The sequence below is a fragment of the Myxine glutinosa genome, chromosome 9 (assembly GCF_964187855.1).
Source record: "Myxine glutinosa chromosome 9, kmMyxGlut1.1, whole genome shotgun sequence".
Taxonomy (NCBI): Eukaryota; Metazoa; Chordata; class Myxini; order Myxiniformes; family Myxinidae; genus Myxine; species Myxine glutinosa.
In genome coordinates, this window is record NC_136269.1 from 16,792,977 (window position 1) to 16,813,038 (window position 20,062).

At 44.6% G+C, this 20,062-nt stretch overlaps 1 protein-coding gene across 9 annotated transcripts in view; it reads left to right on the plus strand.

Moving 5' to 3' along the window:
* LOC137416354 (uncharacterized) overlaps nucleotides 1-20,062 on the plus strand; it is a 75,406-nt gene that overhangs the window by 45,893 nt on the left and 9,451 nt on the right. For all 9 annotated transcript variants that reach the window (XM_078784131.1, XM_078784129.1, XM_078784127.1 and 6 more), the window contains one exon: nucleotides 3,671-3,716. In XM_078784131.1, coding sequence (XP_078640257.1) covers nucleotides 3,671-3,716 — 46 coding nt within the window. The remainder of the gene's footprint in view (nucleotides 1-3,670; nucleotides 3,717-20,062) is intronic.

A 20,062-nucleotide genomic window follows, 5' to 3' on the forward strand; every position in this document is an offset into this window, starting at 1 on the left:
CACAAGCCTGGGGCCTTCCACCGCTGGGCCGTAATGGCGGCCGCGACGGTGTACGCCAGCGGCGTAGGCTCGACGGGGTCGGGGTCCCATGCAGCTGCACTACATTGCTGTCTTGTCTGCGGACTTGTCTTGTCTGCGGAGAAAAACTTGTCTGCTTCCCTGGCCAGGGCGCGGAAATCCTTAACAGATGAGTTGGCCAGGGCTGTCCGTACCTGACCTGGCAGCTGTTGCAGGAACAGTTCTTTGAAGAGGAAACATGGTCGGTGGCAGCCCAGGAGAGACATGTGGTCCATAAGCTCCGACGGCTTGGAGTCGCCCAGCCCGGGTAGAGAAAGTAGCTGGCGGGCGTGCTTGGCCTCAGTGAGCTCGAAGGTTACGAGCAGCAGTGCCTTTAGCATCTCGTACTTGCGGCCCTTCGGAGGATCCTGGAGAAGGCTCACCACTCTGGTCGCAGTGGAGCCACTGGGCACAGACACGACATAATAATACTTCGTGTCGTCTGCAGAAATGCTCCGAATGGCGAATTGGGCCTCAGCTTGTGCGAACCAAACGGCAGCTTGTCGTTCCCAAAACTCCGGCAGTTTAATCGAAACTGCGCTTGTCACCATGTTCGTTTGAAGCTCCGAAAACGTTCGAGAACAATACGGGGTCACCAATGTAGGAGTTGCGGATGACGAGAGGGCGAGACACTTCTCAGCTTGTTCAAAGCTCCTTTATAACAACAGAACTAACTCGCGACCGGAACTCATACATCTTTTATAACACAAAATCATTCTTAAGGGGGCGTGGCTCCAACAACCGAGCGCACGCCACGCCCATACCATCAATAGCCCCACCAGTCCCGTGCCTGTGGATTATGTCCCAATGGGGTAACCCCCACAATGTCACATATATTATTTGTGTGTATATAATATGTCACGTGTATTATTTGTGTGTGTGTATATGTCACATATATTATTTGTGTGTGTATATAATATGTCACATATTGTGTGTGTGTGTGTGTGTGTGTGTGTGTGTGTGTGTGTGTGTGTGTGTGTGTGTGTGTGTGTGTGTGTGTGTGTGTGTGTGTGTGTGTGTGTGTGTGTGTGTGTGTGTGTGTGTGTGTGTGTGTGTGCGCGTGTACATACACTCATCGAAGAGCCTACGTCAGGGGATAGAAGGTTGGCATTCTGATAACGTTCAGGGTGAATATACAGACAGAAAAAAAACACCAGACTCCATGTTTAGAGCACTTTACGAATGGTTAGAGGTTTGTCTGCACTTAATTAATTTGTACTTGAGGTTTGTCTGCACTTGATGAATGGTTGGAGGTTTGTCTTCACATAATTCATTTGCACTTGAGGCTTGTCTGCACTTGATGAATGGTTTGAGGTTTGTCTGCACTTGAGGCTTGTCTGCACTTGATGAATGGTTTGAGGTTTGTCTGCACTTGAGGCTTGTCTGCACTTGATGAATGGTTTGAGGTTTGTCTGCACTTGAGGCTTGTCTCCACTTGATGAATGGTGAGAGCATGGACACCGAGTCTGTGAGGTCAGCGGTTTCCATGCCAAGTCATACCAAAGACTTTTTAAATGGTATCTTCTGCTTCCTTACTTTATGCTCAGCATTTCAAACCTGAAGGATCAAGTGCAGACAAACCTCAAGCATTGGCATCCGTGTGGAGGAAGGAATTCCAACTTGATTGTCTCACCGAGTGTAGATTGAAAAGTGACGTCAGAAAAGATGGCCTCGCTGGTATCCAGAGTGCTCTTGGGTAATAATGTCACTTCCCACAAGATCAGTGGCTAGGTTTGCCTAATGTCTGATGTTGTCTTTGTGATTTGTGTATTCTTTTATTTATTTATTTTGTATGCAAGATCGAGGCTCGTGAAAGAGCTAAATATTAATCACACAAAAAAATCAAACAGACACATAAAACATATAAGGGGAGCGGTAGAGAAGATGGGAAGAGATGGGGAAGCACACAAGTACAACATTTGAGAGCAGCGACATCGAGAGAACTGTGGGAGGGAGAGGGCTTGGGGGGGAGGAGGCGTGGGAAGGGGAGGGGAGAGGTATAAAACACAAGGACACTGCAAGGACTTCCAGGAAAGAAGTTGGAATTTCAAAAAGGTGTATCTGGGGTGAATTAGCGGTGGTAGAAAAGATCAAGGTTTTGGATGGGGGAGGATAAGAGATGGTGGTGAACAGCTGTTTTAAAGACCTGGAGGGAGGAGTGGGATTGAAGAGAGTGAGGGAGTTTGTTCCAGAGGTGGGAAAAAAGAGGAGTGAAGGTGAGCAGAGAGTCTTGATTTCGGCAGTTTAACCATCAGAGGGTGGCTGGCAGATCTTGTGCGACCTGTAGGAATATTTGGGGGACAGAGCACAGAGAGAGCTGGGGGAGCAAGGCCGGAGAGGAGTCGGTAGAAGACAGAAAGACCACCTACCTGCCTGCGGTGAGTGAGTGAAAGGCCCTCGGAGTTGGCTTCATCGCGGGAGATTCCGATGATTCTGAAGCATGGGGAGGACGGCTCTATTACAAGCCTTAAAGCCTGTGATCAAAATAAACAATAAAACATCAAAGTGGATAGATGATCTCCAGGCAGATAAAGGATAGTAATAGCAATAACAGGAAAGATCATGGGTAGGTTTCGAGACTAAATTAAAGTGCTGGACCATGGTCTTGAAGAACTGGACAGCTACTGAAATTTGTCGTTTGACCGTGGGAGAATAAAACATCTGTGGCAGCAAGTTGATGATGGTGTCACTTGACATCTCATGACAGAATAGAATACACTTGGTGATCGTCAATAACATCATGACAGGACTTCGATACAGGTTAGATTTCACATCCAGGTGCAATTTCTTGCTCCCTGAGCATAGGTAGGGAATGGAGGCGTTTACGAGGATGACAATTCCACTTCACGAATCGTGTTTATTTTCTTTTAGCAATTACAAAATGTATCGACCAAATTTGTTATGCACAACATTCCTTCATGTAAAACACTTGATAGGTCAAACTACCAAATTGCTGTTTCCATGGAAACTATTGTTTATTTGAATTTCGCACGTTTCGTGCTATGCACGGCATCTTTCTTGTTTGTCTGTCTGTCTGTCTGTATGTGGGCAAGATATCTCAAAAACGTTATTGATGGATTTAGACGAAACCTGATGGACAGGTTGGGTTTGTGACGGGAGCGAATTGATTAGATTTTGGTGAAAATCTGGATCCAGTTGCAAGACTTTTTTTCATTTTTGAACTGATTCTTCACAATTGAGAGACAGCGTCAGAAACGATATATCGCATGATATTTCAAAAGGTTCTGGATGGATTTTGACTAAACTTGGTGGATGAGTTGGTTCGGTGACGATTTGATTTTGGTTAAAGTCCGGATGCAGGTACGGCCTCTCAGTGGGATACAAAACATAGTCTGTTCAGCCTGGCGGAGGTATGCTCTCCAAGTACCGTTCTAGTTTTGGTTTTCTAATACGGTACCTTCAATGTGAATGAATTATTTGTTTTTTGTTAATTTAGTTGGTCAATTTTTTCAAGTCTAAACATTACAAACATTTTATTTTCCTTTGTGGTCAAATTGCCAACTTTTATTTGAGCATTGTGGGATTTACCTGTTCAGCTTCCTTGTAATTGTATTAAAATAGTGAAAGTAAGGCCACATTTCTGATGCTGCAGGTACTCAACCATGCAGAAGTGTGTGGATGAAGCACTCGGCTTTGAGGTAAAATACTTTGTCCTACCTGAAAGTATACATCACGGCTCCATCTAATGTTATTCATTCACATGGGAACACGGGATAGACACGGCTCTTTATAATCTTATTCATTCACATGGGAACACGGGACAGACATGGCTCCATATAATCTTATTCATTCACATGAGAACACGGGACAGACATGGCTCCATATAATCTTATTCATTCACATGGGAACACGGGATAGACACGGCTCTTTATAATCTTATTCATTCACATGGGAACACGGGATAGACACGGCTCTTTATAATCTTATTCATTCACATGGGAACACGGGACAGACATGGCTCCATCTAATCTTATTCATTCACATGGGAACACGGGATAGACACGGCTCTTTATAATCTTATTCATTCACATGGGAACACGGGACAGACACGGCTCTTTATAATCTTATTCATTCACATGGGAACACGGGACAGACACGGCTCTTTATAATCTTATTCATTCACATGGGAACACGGGACAGACATGGCTCCATATAATCTTATTCATTCACATGGGAACACGGGATAGACACGGCTCTTTATAATCTTATTCATTCACATGGGAACACGGGATAGACACGGCTCTTTATAATCTTATTCATTCACATGGGAACACGGCACAGACATGGCTCCATATAATCTTATTCATTCACATGGGAACACGGGATAGACATGGCTCCATCTAATCTTATTCATTCACATGGGAACACGGGATAGACACGGCTCTTTATAATCTTATTCATTCACATGGGAACACGGGATAGACACGGCTCTTTATAATCTTATTCATTCACATGGGAACACGGGACAGACACGGCTCTTTATAATCTTATTCATTCACATGGGAACACGGGACAGACATGGCTCCATATAATCTTATTCATTCACATGGGAACACGGGATAGACACGGCTCTTTATAATCTTATTCATTCACATGGGAACACGGGATAGACACGGCTCTTTCTAATTTTGTTCATTCACATGGGAACACGGGACAGACATGGCTCCATATAATCTTATTCATTCACATGGGAACACGGGATAGACACGGCTCTTTCTAATTTTGTTCATTCACATGGGAACACGGGACAGACATGGCTCCATATAATCTTATTCATTCACATGGGAACACGGGATAGACACGGCTCTTTATAATCTTATTCATTCACATGGGAACACGGGATAGACACGGCTCTTTATAATCTTATTCATTCACATGGGAACACGGGATAGACACGGCTCTTTATAATCTTATTCATTCACATGGGAACACGGGATAGACACGGCTCTTTATAATCTTATTCATTCACATGGGAACACGGGATAGACACGGCTCTTTATAATCTTATTCATTCACATGGGAACACAGGATAGACATGGCTCTATATAATCTTATTCATTCACATGGGAACACGGGATAGACACGGCTCTTTATAATCTTATTCATTCACATGGGAACACGGGATAGACACGGCTCTTTATAATCTTATTCATTCACATGGGAACACAGGATAGACACGGCTCTATATAATCTTATTCATTCACATGGGAACACGGGATAGACACGGCTCTTTATAATCTTATTCATTCACATGGGAACACGGGATAGACATGGCTCCATATAATCTTATTCATTCACATGGGAACACGGGATAGACACGGCTCTTTATAATCTTATTCATTCACATGGGAACACGGGATAGACACGGCTCTTTATAATCTTATTCATTCACATGGGAACACGGGATAGACACGGCTCTTTATAATCATATTCATTCACATGGGAACACGGGATAGACACGGCTCTATATAATCTTATTCATTCACATGGGAACACGGGATAGACACGGCTCTTTATAATCTTATTCATTCACATGGGAACACAGGATAGACACGGCTCTATATAATCTTATTCATTTACATTGGAACACGGGATAGACACGGCTCTTTATAATCTTATTCATTCACATGGGAACACAGGATAGACACGGCTCTATATAATCTTATTCATTCACATTGGAACACGGGATAGACACGGCTCTATATAATCTTATTCATTCACATGGGAACACGGGATAGACACGGCTCTTTATAATCTTATTCATTCACATGGGAACACAGGATAGACACGGCTCTATATAATCTTATTCATTCACATGGGAACACGGGATAGACACGGCTCTTTATAATCTTATTCATTCACATGGGAACACGGGATAGACACGGCTCTATATAATCTTATTCATTCACATGGGAACACGGGATAGACATGGCTCTATATAATCTTATTCATTCACATTGGAACACCGGACAGACATGGCTCCATATAATCATATTCATTCACATGGGAACACGGGATAGACACGGCTCTTTATAATCTTATTCATTCACATGGGAACACGGGATAGACACGGCTCTATATAATCTTATTCATTCACATTGGAACACGGGACAGACATGGCTCCATATAATCTTATTCATTCACATGGGAACATGGGATAGACATGGCTCTTTATAATCTTATTCATTCACATGGGAACATGGGACAGACTTGGCTCTATATAATCTTATTCATTCACATTGGAACACGGGATAGACATGGCTCTTTATAATCTTATTCATTCACATTGGAACACGGGATAGACACGGCTCCTTATAATCTTATTCATTCACATGGGAACATGGGATAGACACGGCTCTATATTATCTTATTCATTCACATTGGAACACGGGATAGACATGGCTCTTCATAATCTTATTCATTCACATTAGAACATGGGATAGACATGGCTCTTTATAATCTTATTCATTCACATGGAAACACGGGATAGACATGGCTCTTTATAATCTTATTCATTCACATTGGAACACGGGATAGACATGGCTCTTTATAATCTTATTCATTCACATGGGAACACGGGACAGACATGGCTCTTTATAATCGTATTCATTCACATGGGAACACGGGACAGACATGGCTCTTTATAATCTTATTCATTCACGTGGGAACACGGGACAGACATGGCTCCATATAATCTTATTCATTCACATGGGAACACGGGACAGACATGGCTCTTTATAATCTTATTCATTCACGTGGGAACACGGGACAGACATGGCTCCATATAATCTTATTCATTCACATGGGAACATGGCGACACACACACCTCTGTCTCATCTTATTCATCCACATTGGAACACGGGATAGACATGGCTCTATATAATCTCATTCATTCACATGAGAACACGGGACATCGACGGCTCTATCCAATCTTATTCATTCGCATGGGAACATGGGATAGACACGGCTCTATCTAACCTTATTCATCCACATTGGAACACGCGATACACGGCTCTGTCTAAACTTATTCATTCACATGCGAACAGTGGATGGACACGGACACGCGATAGACACGGCCCTATCCAATCTCATGACAAACAGGTCCCTGCACATTATAATAACACATTACACTGCATTAAAATTTCATGTCATTGTTTGCTCAGGTGGAATGGGACAACTTCCTGAAAATGTATGACAAGAGGAAACAAGTAGAACCTTGCACTCAGGCACAGCTCCAAGAAAATATTTCCTCAATGAATCTCACCTTTGTGGATGTCAGAACGGGCAGGTGAGCTTCTGAGCACAGATAAAACGTTATACGGATGTTAATATTTGGTATCGTCTTTCTTGCATTGCTTGATTAAGGTCATGTCATGCCTGGTGACTTAAGAGCCAATTGAAGAACAAGCAACGTTTCTGTCTGTCCTGAACCGACTACCTGATCACACTGAAGGTGGTTTCTCGCTCCTTGAACTCCTTTGCCACCAAATGCCACCAGGTCTCTCTACGTCATGCAACCCTCCTTCAACCTTTAGGCTTTGAGCGTATAACTCTTTTTGTGACGTTTTCCGTACACCGTACATGCCCATTCCATCTCCACTTCCTCATTTTCATTTCCTCCATTGTGTTTTTCCTTTGTCCTTCTTTCTACCTCCTTGTTGCTCACTCTATCTGGCCACAAATAAATAAGCAATTCCAGTTTATTAGTCCCCTTCCGGTTTCACAGGAGGAGACCATAGGTTTGCTTTCTGTCTGTCTGTCTGTCTGTCTGTCCATCCCACCTGTGGTTTTTCAGACTTTTACCCATGCCATTTAACTGAAACTTGCTACACGGCCCTATTATGATAAGTTACAGAACAAGTTCGAGTTTCAGGGCATTTCATCATTTTTTTCACCGAGTTATACCCTTTTTGGACTTGGGAAATATCACATCGGTAGGGGACACACATTGCAAGGCAATTCTCGCTCTTGTTTGCAATGATTTTAGTCACGTTTCATGGTCCACAGCCAAATAGTACAATCGATTTTAAATTTCTAAAATTGAAAACTTCGTTCTTGTGTTGTATTGTTTTTACTTCCACATTTCTCTCATCCTCATCAAAGCTACCCTTGTTTGCCGAAAGAGTGCTCTTGTTTGCAAGTTGACTCGGCTCATCTGGTTCTACCCATCATGCATCTGTTTTTCTCACTCAGGGAGGTTCTGCTGAATAACTACCTCGGAAAAGAATACCTAGTGCTGCTCGTAATGCTGCGCCACCTTGCCTGATTACCATGACGAGAGCACGTGGCACAACTTCAGGCTCACCAGGTTCATTTTTACCTGCGATCTCACGTTGCTGATGGAGTTCTTGTTGGGGTCGATTTTTCAAATGTGCACCCATTGGTCAGACTGCTGCCGGACCACACCCACATCTGTCACTTGACTCCACCCACCATAGTACCAAGCCAAAATTATATGGCTGCCATCTTATTTCCTGGTGGATCAAACACATTTGGCCTGTGTAGGCCTCTGTTGGTTATACACTGTCTGGCTTTGTTGTGTCAGATTTCCATTGGATTTGTTTGGGTCGAGTGTTAAATTATAAGTAAGGTTTAACCAAGATCTTACGCGCCTCCCTAAAAATTAGCGTTACGTAATTTTTGAACGGCGCCATATGCACGTTAAATGCTTGTTTTCCAATCGGCCCATTACCGGATTTGTAAAGCCACTTCAATCGCGCTTTATGACAAAGTCCCATACCTCGAATGACCACATACAGGTTTTTATGAACGAAAGGGTTATTACCACAGAGCGGGAGAGCAGAAGAGAGAGTTAGAGGCACACACAACAAAACTGAGGTAACAGAAATAAAAGAAATCATGATGAATCTTACCTATCTTATGTTATTCCTTCACATTGGAACATGAAACGGACATGGACAACTCCATCCAATCTCATTCATTCACATTGGAACACGGGAAAGACACGGGCGGCTCTATATAATCTTATTCATTCACATGGGAACACGGGACAGACACGGACGGCTCTATCTAATCTTATTCATTCACATGGGGACACGGGACAGACACGGACAACTCCATCCAATCTCATTCATTCACATTGGAACATGGCTTTATTTAATCTTATTCATTCACATTGGAACACGGAACAGACACGGGCGGCTCTATATAATCTTATTCATTCATATTGGAACATGGCTTCATTTAATCGTATTCATTCACATTGGAACAAGGGACAGACACGGACAGCTCTATCTAATCTTATTCATTCACATTGGAACACGGGACAGACACGGACAACTCTATCTAATCTTATTCATTCACATTGGAACATGGCTTTATTTAAATGTATTCATTCATGTTGGAACATAGGACAGACACGGACAACTCCATCCAATCTCATTCATTCACATTGGAACATGGCTTTATTTCAATGTATTCATTCATGTTGGAACATGGGACAGACACGGACAGCTCTATCTAATCTTATTCATTCACATGGGAACACAGGACAGACACACTTTCTAATCTTATTCATTCAGATGGGAACATGGGACAGACATGGCTTCATCTAATCTTATTCATTCACATGGGAGCACGGGACAGACATGGCTTTATCTAATCTTGTTCATTCACATGGGAGCACGGGACAGACATGGCTTCATCTAATCTTATTCATTGACATGGGAGCACGGGACAGACATGGCTTCATCTAATCTTATTCATTCACATGGGAGCACGGGACAGACATGGCTTCATCTAATTTTATTCATTCACATGGGAACGTGGGACAGACATGGCTTTATCTAATCTTGTTCATTCACATGGGAACATGGGACAGACACGGCTTTATCTAATCTTGTTCATTCACATGGGAACATGGGACAGACACTGCTTTATCTAATCGTGTTCATTCACATGGGAACATGGGACAGACAGGGCTTTATCTAATCTTGTTCATTCACATGGGAACATGGGACAGACATGGCTTTATCTAATCTTGTTCATTCACATGGGAACATGGGACATTGGGACAGACATGGCTTCATCTCATCTTATTCATTCACATGGGAACACGGGACAGACATGGCTTCATCTAATCTTATTCATTCACATGAGAACACGGGACAGACATGGCTTCATCTAATCTTATTCATTCACATGGGAACACGGGACAGACATGGCTTCATCTAATCTTATTCATTCACATGAGAACACGGGACAGACATGGCTTCATCTAATCTTATTCATTCACATGAGAACACGGGACAGACATGGCTTCATCTAATCTTATTCATTCACATGAGAACACGGGACAGACATGGCTTCATCTAATCTTATTCATTCACATGAGAACACAGGACAGACATGGCTTCATCTAATCTTATTCATTCACATGAGAACACGGGACAGACATGGCTTCATCTAATCTTATTCATTCACATGAGAACACGGGACAGACATGGCTTCATCTAATCTTATTCATTCACATGAGAACACGGGACAGACATGGCTTCATCTAATCTTATTCATTCACATGGGAACACTGTCAGACTCAGAATTGATATTGAACCAAATCGTGAAGACCCTCGGAGATGAATTGTATATAGTGGACCAGCCAAGTCACACAAAAAATCTTTGGGTGGCATTTCCTGTTAAAAGCAGGCATCCATGCTGGATTAATTGCCTGTGGGATGGCCAAAAATATGAGGGTGGATGTCACCCTGGATTTTGACCTTGAAGGTCATTTTCAAGGTCAAATAGGCCAAAAAAAGGTAAAAACAGGTATTTTCTGTGTTATTTTTTTACAGCATTTTCTGTTGCATGTCGAAGCAAGCATCCATACTAAATCAATTGCCTGTGGGATAGCTAAAAATATGAGGGTGGATGTCACCCTGGATTTTGACCTTGAAGGTCATTTTCAAGGTCAAATTGAACAAAGAATAATGTTTAAAATAGGCATTTTCTCACTAACTATACTAATAGGTGAATACACAAGTGTCTGGGCATGATTTGATGTGCTTGATATCCTGCAAATGTTTAAGTATTCACTGGCCTGCAGGATTGCAGCAGTCAATGGCGTCACAGCCACAGGCAGTGGTGCACTTGAGGTCCTGTCTGTAACAGCTGCAACGAGCAGTTCTGCACTTTGATTTGCATCCACAGGTGACAAGTTGGATGCAGGCACCTGGAACAGATGGCAGCCTGGTCCAGATTACCTGCAGATTACCAGACTCCAGCTTCCATCCTGGTGTTTCACTTGGAGAGGGGACTATGATGTTCTCCTGGTCTGCCTGTAACCATATCTTGGCCTGGTAGTTAGCACGAGCTATGTGTAGCTCCAGGGCATCTTTCGTTGGGGGCAGCATTTCAAGGCCCTTCTTGCCTTTAGCAAACAGATGTAGCCGAGCGTGATCAATGGTGGGTTGCTCTGCAGTGCCATACAGGTGGCAAACGAACCGCTCGACGTTCTCCAGGGTTCCATCACGCCCAACCCCACTGACAAGATTTGGCTGTTTCTGGAAGGTTTTCCAGCATGATTGTTTCCCATGGCCCGTGAAGGATGATGACGTAATGCACCCAGTGAGAGCATGGAAGCTGACCAGGTTCTCCTTCAAATGCTGTGGAAGCTTCTCCGATATGGTGTGCAGTGGATAACACTTCCGCTTCATAGCAGTGCCTGAAACCATCCATACCTGGCATGCCTTCGGCGTCAGGAAGTGCACCAAGAGTACCATGACATCAGTGTCTCTGCAGATCACCAGCACTCTTTCATAGCCTGCAGCAACTGCCTCGCATCCATGCAGGATCAGCCTTGTTTCTGCTTCTTCGTGGTTTCCATGGAGTCTGACGTCATATCACCTGGTTGATCTTGCATCTTTGACATCAGCGAAACCGCCTCCTACGACCAGCTCATATCTTTGTGGCAGCTCCTTCGCACTTTTCATGAGAGATTCTGAAAGAAAGCGTGCAAGGCTGGCCTTGTTCTCATCCAATGCAACAAACTGGTTCCAGACCTGCGGGAGTGGGACTTGCGGACCATTAATGATCTTCTGTATGGGCTTCTTCTTCCCAAGTCTCTTGGCTCTTGTAGCTGCCTTTGTAGAGTGGACTCCAATGTAGCGGTCAAACACAATGTCGACCCTGTTGTGTGCTGACCAAAGTGCCTCGTCACTGACTGCTGGAAGACGGCAGCATAGTCACCAAATGTGTGGCACCCATTAGGCTTTCCCATCGCTTGGATGAGGGCATGGCCATCGATCAGGACGCATGCCTTCATGGCAGCATCTGGAATTTCGGAAGGAATTTCCATTGTAGCTGACAGAATATTAATCAGCTCTGCCTTTGGTGTGGAGTTCATCACGCCCCCTGGCTTAGCCAATGCCAGCGGCACTGGAGAAAGCTCATGCCTCAGAACCTCTAGCATCTCTACTATCCGGCCAGCATTTACGGCATTCAGCAGCCGCTGCATCAGCTTTCGGTCAGCTTTGATGGTCGACTGCACACTCTGCCTTGTGGACACGTTTGCTTTGTATAGGTACGCAAACGTCTTCGAGTTGTTCTTCTTGAGGACATCATGAAACTTGCCTGTTTCATCAATCAGCCGTTGCTTGACATTGTTGATCACCATCTGCTTCCCTCTGTCTTGTGCGGTCAACAGATCAGTCTCCACTTCGCAAGGGGCGATGTCATTGGTTGCCAAAGAGACAAGTGAGGCCCTGGCAGTCATCTCTGATTCTTCTACATCTTCTGTTGTATCAGAAGCCATTGATGCCTTCATCTTCAACACATCTAATCTGACTAGCTGTGTCATCAGCTTCTTGACATCATCAGCATCACGCTTCATGCTGGATGGACGAGTGTCTGAGCGTACAAATGCAGTCTCTTCCTCATCGTCTTCAAGGTCAAAGAGACACCTCGTCTCGTGGGAGATACGTGAGCGCTCTGACCATGTGATGCAGAACTTGTCCCTGGCCTGGTCGTTTCTGGTGATGCCAATAATGTCGTTGTGCATCTTGCATGTTCTGTTGATCCACTCTGTGGCTTGATCAGCTGGGACCTGGTTGAAACGCCGTTGACTTTTTTTTCTTTTTCTTTTTTTTTGTATACTGAATCGAGGCTCGTGAAAGAGCTAACATTTACTTCACAAACAAATCAACCAGACAAACAAAATATATGAAAAAAGGGAGCGGAAGACAAGATGGAGAGAGAAGGGGGAGCACACAAACACAACATTTGAGAGCAGGGAGATGTGTGGAAGGGAGAGGGCTTGGGGGGAGGAGGCGTGGGAAGGGGGGGGGGAGGAGGCGTGGGAAGGGGGGGGGGAGGGAGAAGTATAAAACACAAGGACACCAAGGACTTCCAGGACTTCCAGGACAGAAGTTGGTATTTCAAAAAAGTGGATTTTGGGTGAAATTAGCGGGGGTAGAAAAGATCAAGGTTTTGGATGGGGGAAGATAAGAGATGGTGGTGAACAGCTGTTTTAAAGACCTGGAGGGTGGAGTGGGATTGAAGAGAGTGAGAGAGTTTGTTCCAGAGGTGGGAGAAAAGAGGAATGAAGGAGTGAAGGTGAGCAGAGAGTCTTGATTTTGGCAGTTTAACCATAAGAGGGTTGCAGGCAGATCTTGTGCGACCTGTAGGAATATTTGTGGGACAGAACCCAGAGAGAGCTGGGGGGGCAAGGCCAGAGAGGAGTCGGTAGAAGACGGAAAGACCACCAACCTGCCTGCGGTGAGTGAGTGAGAGGCCCTTGGAGTTAGCTTCATCGCGGGAAATTCCAATGATTCTGAACGCTTTGGTTTCAACAGCGTGAAGACGAGCTCGGTGTGAGGCAGGAGCACCAGCCCATAGGGGAGAGCAGTATTCCATTGAGCTGCGGATGAAAGCCTTGTATGTGGTGAGGAGCTCAGGTGTGCCAAGGACTTCGCACGACGGAGGATGCCCAGTCGGCGACTGGCTTTGGAGGCCAGATTTGAAATGTGGTTTTCCCAGGAAAGATCATGGCAGATAGTGAGACCCAAAAGCTTGAGTGACAGAACTTCTTGGAGAGGATTATTCAGAAAGTGGATGGAAGGGTTGTCCAGTCGGTCTTTCGGAGAGACATCGTAAGAGTGTGAGATTTGTCAGGATTGAAAGACATGTTCCACTTGTTTGCCCAGTCTGTGATTTTGTCCAGGTCTGCAGAGAGTGAGGAGGCTGCAGACTACCGATCTCAGGGATGAAGAATGGAGCGACAGAGAGTAGAGTCATCAGCAAAGAGATAGAGAGGATTTTCAAGAGAGTCAGAGAGATCATTGATGAAGACCAGAAAAAGCACAGGGCCCAGAACACTGCCTTGGGGAACTCCAGCCTGAACAGGAAGAGGAGATGAGAGAAACCCATTCAGGGCCACACGTTGACTACGACTAGAGAGGAAGTCCGCCAGCCATGCGTGGAGATTTCCACATGGATACCAAAAGAGGAGAGCTTGGTGAGCAGAGCGGGGTGCCAGACCGTATCGAAGGCAGGTGATATGTCAAGGGAGACTGCTCTAATTTCCTGTTTGGCATTGAGGACCTCCATCCATTGTTGAGAAAGCAGAAGCAGCATGTCCAGAGTAGAGTGACCAGGTCTGAAACCAAATTGATGATCAGAGATCAAGCCATTGGAGAAGAGGAAAGATTTCATATCTGAAGCAATGATGGATTCCATGACTTTGCTCATAATTGGGAGAAGGCCGATTAGTCTGTAGTTGCTGGGATCTGTTTTTGCACCTTTTTTGTGCAAAGCGGTGATGTTGGCAGATTTCCAAGCAGATGGAGGATGACCTTGAGCAAAAGAGAGGGTGAAGAGAACAGAGAGATGGAGTGAAAGAGCGGAAGAACAGGATTTTAGGACCCGTGGGCTGATGCCGTCAGGTCCAGTTGCAGAATCAGAGTCGAGGGTTGACAAACTTTTCCACCTTGTCAGGAGGAAAGGACACAGAGTCCAGGAGCAGCTGGGTACGACTGGGTATGGTGGGTACAGAGAGGGATGGGTTTGGGACACAAGATTTAGAGGCAAACACAGAGTTGAGGCATTCAGCTTTTTCACGTGCGGATTCAGCCGTGTGGCCATTTGAGGTGAGGGAGGGGATGGAAGGGGAACAAACACCAGAAACAGATTTGACCAGATGCCACCAGGATTTGGAAGAGGGAGACAGATAAGAGAGTTCGGTCCAGAGAACGGAGAGATATTGTTTCCTGGCTCTCCTGAGGGTGGACACACACTTGTTTCGGGCTTTGTGAAAAGAAATGAGATTTCCTTCTGTTGGATTTGCTTTCCAGGAGACGAAAGCAAGTTGTTTCTGGGCAAGAGCCTCACCACAAGATTCCGTGTACCATGGATGGGAGGAAGGGTATGACAACTGAAGACGAGATGGGATAAATCTGTGCATGAGAGAGAGCAGTTTACTTTGGAAGAATTCCCAGGATGAGTTGATGTCAGAGGCGGTAGAGATGGGAGACCAGTCCAGATGATTGATGGCTGCTTGAAGACCGTGCCAGTTGGCCTGAGTGAAATGCCAGACTTCTCTTCACCACAAAGTTTACTTTGAGAAATTCTGCATGTACTTCTGGTGCTGCCTTCTCTCACCCCTTCATGTCAGCCAAGTAGACTGGGCCCCATCGTGCATAGTTGGTGTGGTCATATATTGTGAGCCACGGTAGCATTCCAGCGAATGCCTCCAGGTGCAGGTTCCAGTTGCCATCCCTTTCAGCTCGGATGAAATCTAACAAGACCACCACCATCTTCATGTACGTCAACCAGAATCTGTAGTTTGGGTTCTCTGCATATTGCGCAGAAAATTCTTCCAGGAGGTCTTGGATGTTGGTACCTCCTCGAACTTGTGATAGCTTGTACACGGCCGTGTTGAGATCGTACCGGTTACCGTCTTTCTGTCTGAACTTCTGAGACACCAGCTGGGCCAGTTCCTTGAATTTAGCATCATCGGCATGACCATTTTCTACCAACCACATCTCAAACTGTGGCCACAGGATATGCCAAAGTGCTTCATAGGTCAGCCTGTGACCCCGGACAGCACTGTCGTATGCTTTTCCCTCCATCATGGTCTCAGTGGTGTTTGTGGCATACATGCCGGATTCAGTCCACAAATCATCGAGACCAGCATTCTCCATATGTTGCCCAATGGCCTTCAGGAAGTTGAAGCAGATGTGTAGGCCCCCCCATCACGAAAATGACGTTTTCAAACTCTGGGTTGGCCCATACCAGCTCCTTGCCCAGCTGTACAATGGTTGATCTGCAGTGATGATTATATGCTTCAGGCCAAGGTGATCTGAATTGCTGGCAAACCGATTGATGACAGTGGTCATGGTATCATTGTCATATATCATTGTCATTTTTCACAAGCTTTCCACACACCCCAAGCATTCAACATGGATGCCTGTTACTATACACAACAGAAAATGCTGTCAAAACATAGGTGAGAAAATATCCATTTTTTTTCTATTTTAGGGGGTCAATTGACTGAGAAATTGACCTTGAAGGTCAAAAACCAGGGTTGCATCCAACCACTTATTTGTTCCCAACCTACAGGCAATTGATGCAATGCAGATGCCTGTTTCTACATTCAACAGAAAGTTATTGTAATATAAAATATAGGCTCGAAAATACCCATTTTTAGCACTTTTTGGTCGATTTGACCTTGAAAAGTACCTTCAAGGTCAACATTGAGGGTGGAATCGACTCACATATTCTTCTACATCCTACGGGCAATTGATCTAATAAGGTTATAAATTTCTAAGTGCAACAGAAACTGTTATGAAAAATAGGCTAACGATATACCCATTTTTGCATGTTTTAGGTCCATTTGACCTTGAAAATGACCTTCACGGTCAAAATCCAGGGTGGCATCCACCCACATAATTTTCCACACACCCCAACCAAGTGATCCAGCATGGATGCCTGCTTTTAACAGAAAATGCCATCCAAAGTTTTTTTTAGAGCACTTTTTCATAAATAGCTGGTCTACTAATATGCCTTCAACAGCAAGGATGAGGTAGTTGAGTGGACAGGAGCCAATTATTTATATATATATATATATATATATATATATATATATATATATATATATATATATATATATATATATATATATATATATATATATATATATATATACAGTATATATATATAGTCACAGGTTGTATCCCACAATGCAGGCTTCTTGTTATATTGAAGTCTGCCCAGAGTTTTCACATCAAATCACTCCTATCCATATAGGCATGGCATTTTCTCTCGTTTCTGTTCTATATCGGGGGACGGTATCGCTACTCTGTTGCACGAACATGGCCACCTTGTTATTGGACCTCCCCACAATTCTGTCTGAAGACGGACTACACAACACAACAACAACAGGCATTTTAAGGCCATTTTTCCCTGCAAGAGTGGGGGTTAGCCTTGCGTTCCCCATGACAATGTTCTCCATTTTGCCCTATTTTCTGCATCTCCCCTTGTTAACCCCCTTGCCCGCATTTCTTCTTCGACCATCTTTAGCCAAGTCTTTCTCGGTCTTCCCCGTCCTCGACTTCCTTCTACATTCATTTCCATCACTCTTCTCAACCAGTCACTTTCATCCTTCCTCAACACATGACCAAACCATCTCAACCTGTTTCTCTTCACAGCATCAATCACAGGCTCTATTCCCATCATCTTTCGCAATTCATCATTTGTCTTCCTCTCTCTCAACGATACTCCACACATCCACCGAACCATTCGCATTTCCACCCTTTCCAGCCTTCGTTACTGCTCTAGGTTCATTACCCATGTCTCGCTCCCATAAATCATAACACGTCTCACACATGCAGCATACACCTTCCCCTTCAGCCTCAACGACACTCCCCTCCTCGTCAGCACGCCACTCAGTTCCCGAAACTTCTTCCATGCACATCTCACTCGAGCAACCGTTGCCGAGTCTGATCCACCTTCTCCATTCAGCATGTCTCCTAGGTAACAAAATGTTTTCACACCTTCCAGCTTCACGCCATCTCCAAGATCCAACTCAACATTTCCTCCATCTGCAGCTCCCTCTGTGCACACCTTACACTTGAATGTAGCTGCCACACTGGTTAATGACCCTCTCAAGCCACTACATTTTTGATGAACCCACTCAGCGCACATTGTACATTGAATGTAATTCACTCCGACACCCTTCCTGCACACAGCACACGGCCACTTCCCAGTTCTTTCCACCTCACCACATGCTTTACCACTTGCCATCACCTTTGTTTTTCTGATATTCACCTTCAGACCTTTTGTCTCCATACATTTCTTCCACTTGTTCATCTTCTCCTTCAGTCCATCCATACTGTCTGCAATCAACACCAGATCATCTGCATACAACAACTCCCACGGTAAACCCTCCTTTACGTTCTGAGCCAGCACCTCCATCACAGCTACAAATAGTAGTGGACTTAGTACCGACCCCTGATGCACTCCCACCTTCACCTCAAACTCACCACTGTTCCCGTCCTTCGTCCTTACAGCTGTGCGCGCTCTTTTGCACATTGCCATCACTACTCTGATCAACCATTCCTCCACTCCTAACTACCTCAATGCCCATGTCAATACTTCGCGTGAAACCCTATCGAATGCTTTCTCCAGATCAACAAACCCAAGAAACAACTTCTTCCTCTTCTCCATGTACTTCTCCTGCAACTGCCTCACAATAAAAAGCGCGTCTGTCATTCCTCTTCCTGGCATTAATCCAAACTGCATTTCGTCAATCTTCACTTTCTTCCTTATCCTCCTCTCCAACACCGTTTCCAATACCTTCATTCCTTACTTACTTACTTACTTACTGCGTCGAGCTAGCTCGGCATTCCATGACACGTTTCTTCCATTCATCTCTGTCACTAATGGCATTAGGTAGTTCGTTAACCAGACACCCAGTATCATTTGTAAGCTGATCTATATATGTTTTCGCAGGTCTCCCTGGTGCCTCTTTGCCGTGAGTTGGTAACCAAAGTAAAACATCGCTTGCGAGCTCATCTTTTTTGTTTCTCCAGCAGTGCCCAGCAAATCTTGATCTACGTTGACGTATGGTTACACTGATTGGTGGGATTTTTGCATACAATTCATATTTTGTGGGGTGCTCTTTCCATGAGATGTTAAGGGCTGCTCTGAGCATGCGAGTGTATGCACCATCCAGGGCCTTTTCTAGTGACGATGTCAAGGTCCATGTAATTGCCCCATATACAAGAACTGATTCAACAGCTGCTCTAAAGAAGTTTCGTTTCAGCTCTATTGGAAGTGCAGATTTCCAAATCTTGCCTAGACTGTTTAAAGCTCCCCAAGCCTTTCCAAGTCTGATGTCGACATCTCTTTTTGTGGAGGCGATGCTGCTTCCCAACAGCTCCCCTGTTGTTGCTTACCTTCATTCCATGCTCCAATAACTTTATCGCTCGATACGAGCCACAGTCCAGAGGGTCACCTTTCCCCTTGTATAGAGGGACGAGGGTACTCAGTTCCCAATCAACTGGAATGCGGCCTTCCATCACCACCAGATTGCGGATCTCTGTCATTCTCTTCACACCCCAATTCCCCGCTGCCTTCAACATATCTCCCACAACTCCCGTCGGCCCTCCCGCTTTTCTACTCTTCATTGCTTTTATCGCTTCCTCAACTTCCTTCTCAGTTATCTTCTCTGCCGGTCCTAAAACTGGGTTACTCTCTATGTTGTCATCCCATTCATTCTCTGTATTCAACAGCATTTCCATATATCTCTTCCATCTTCCTTTAATTCCATCTGGGTCCACAACAATTTGTCCCACTTCATCCTTCAAGCAACTCACCCCCATCACATCACACCTCTTTCGCTATCTGCTTTGCAATCCTGAATAACGCTCTCTGACCCTCTTCCAAATCCAAACGTTCTCCGAACATTTTCCTACATGCCTCCTGTGCCTTTACTACCTCTTTCTTTGCAGCCTTCTTGGCTGCCTTATAA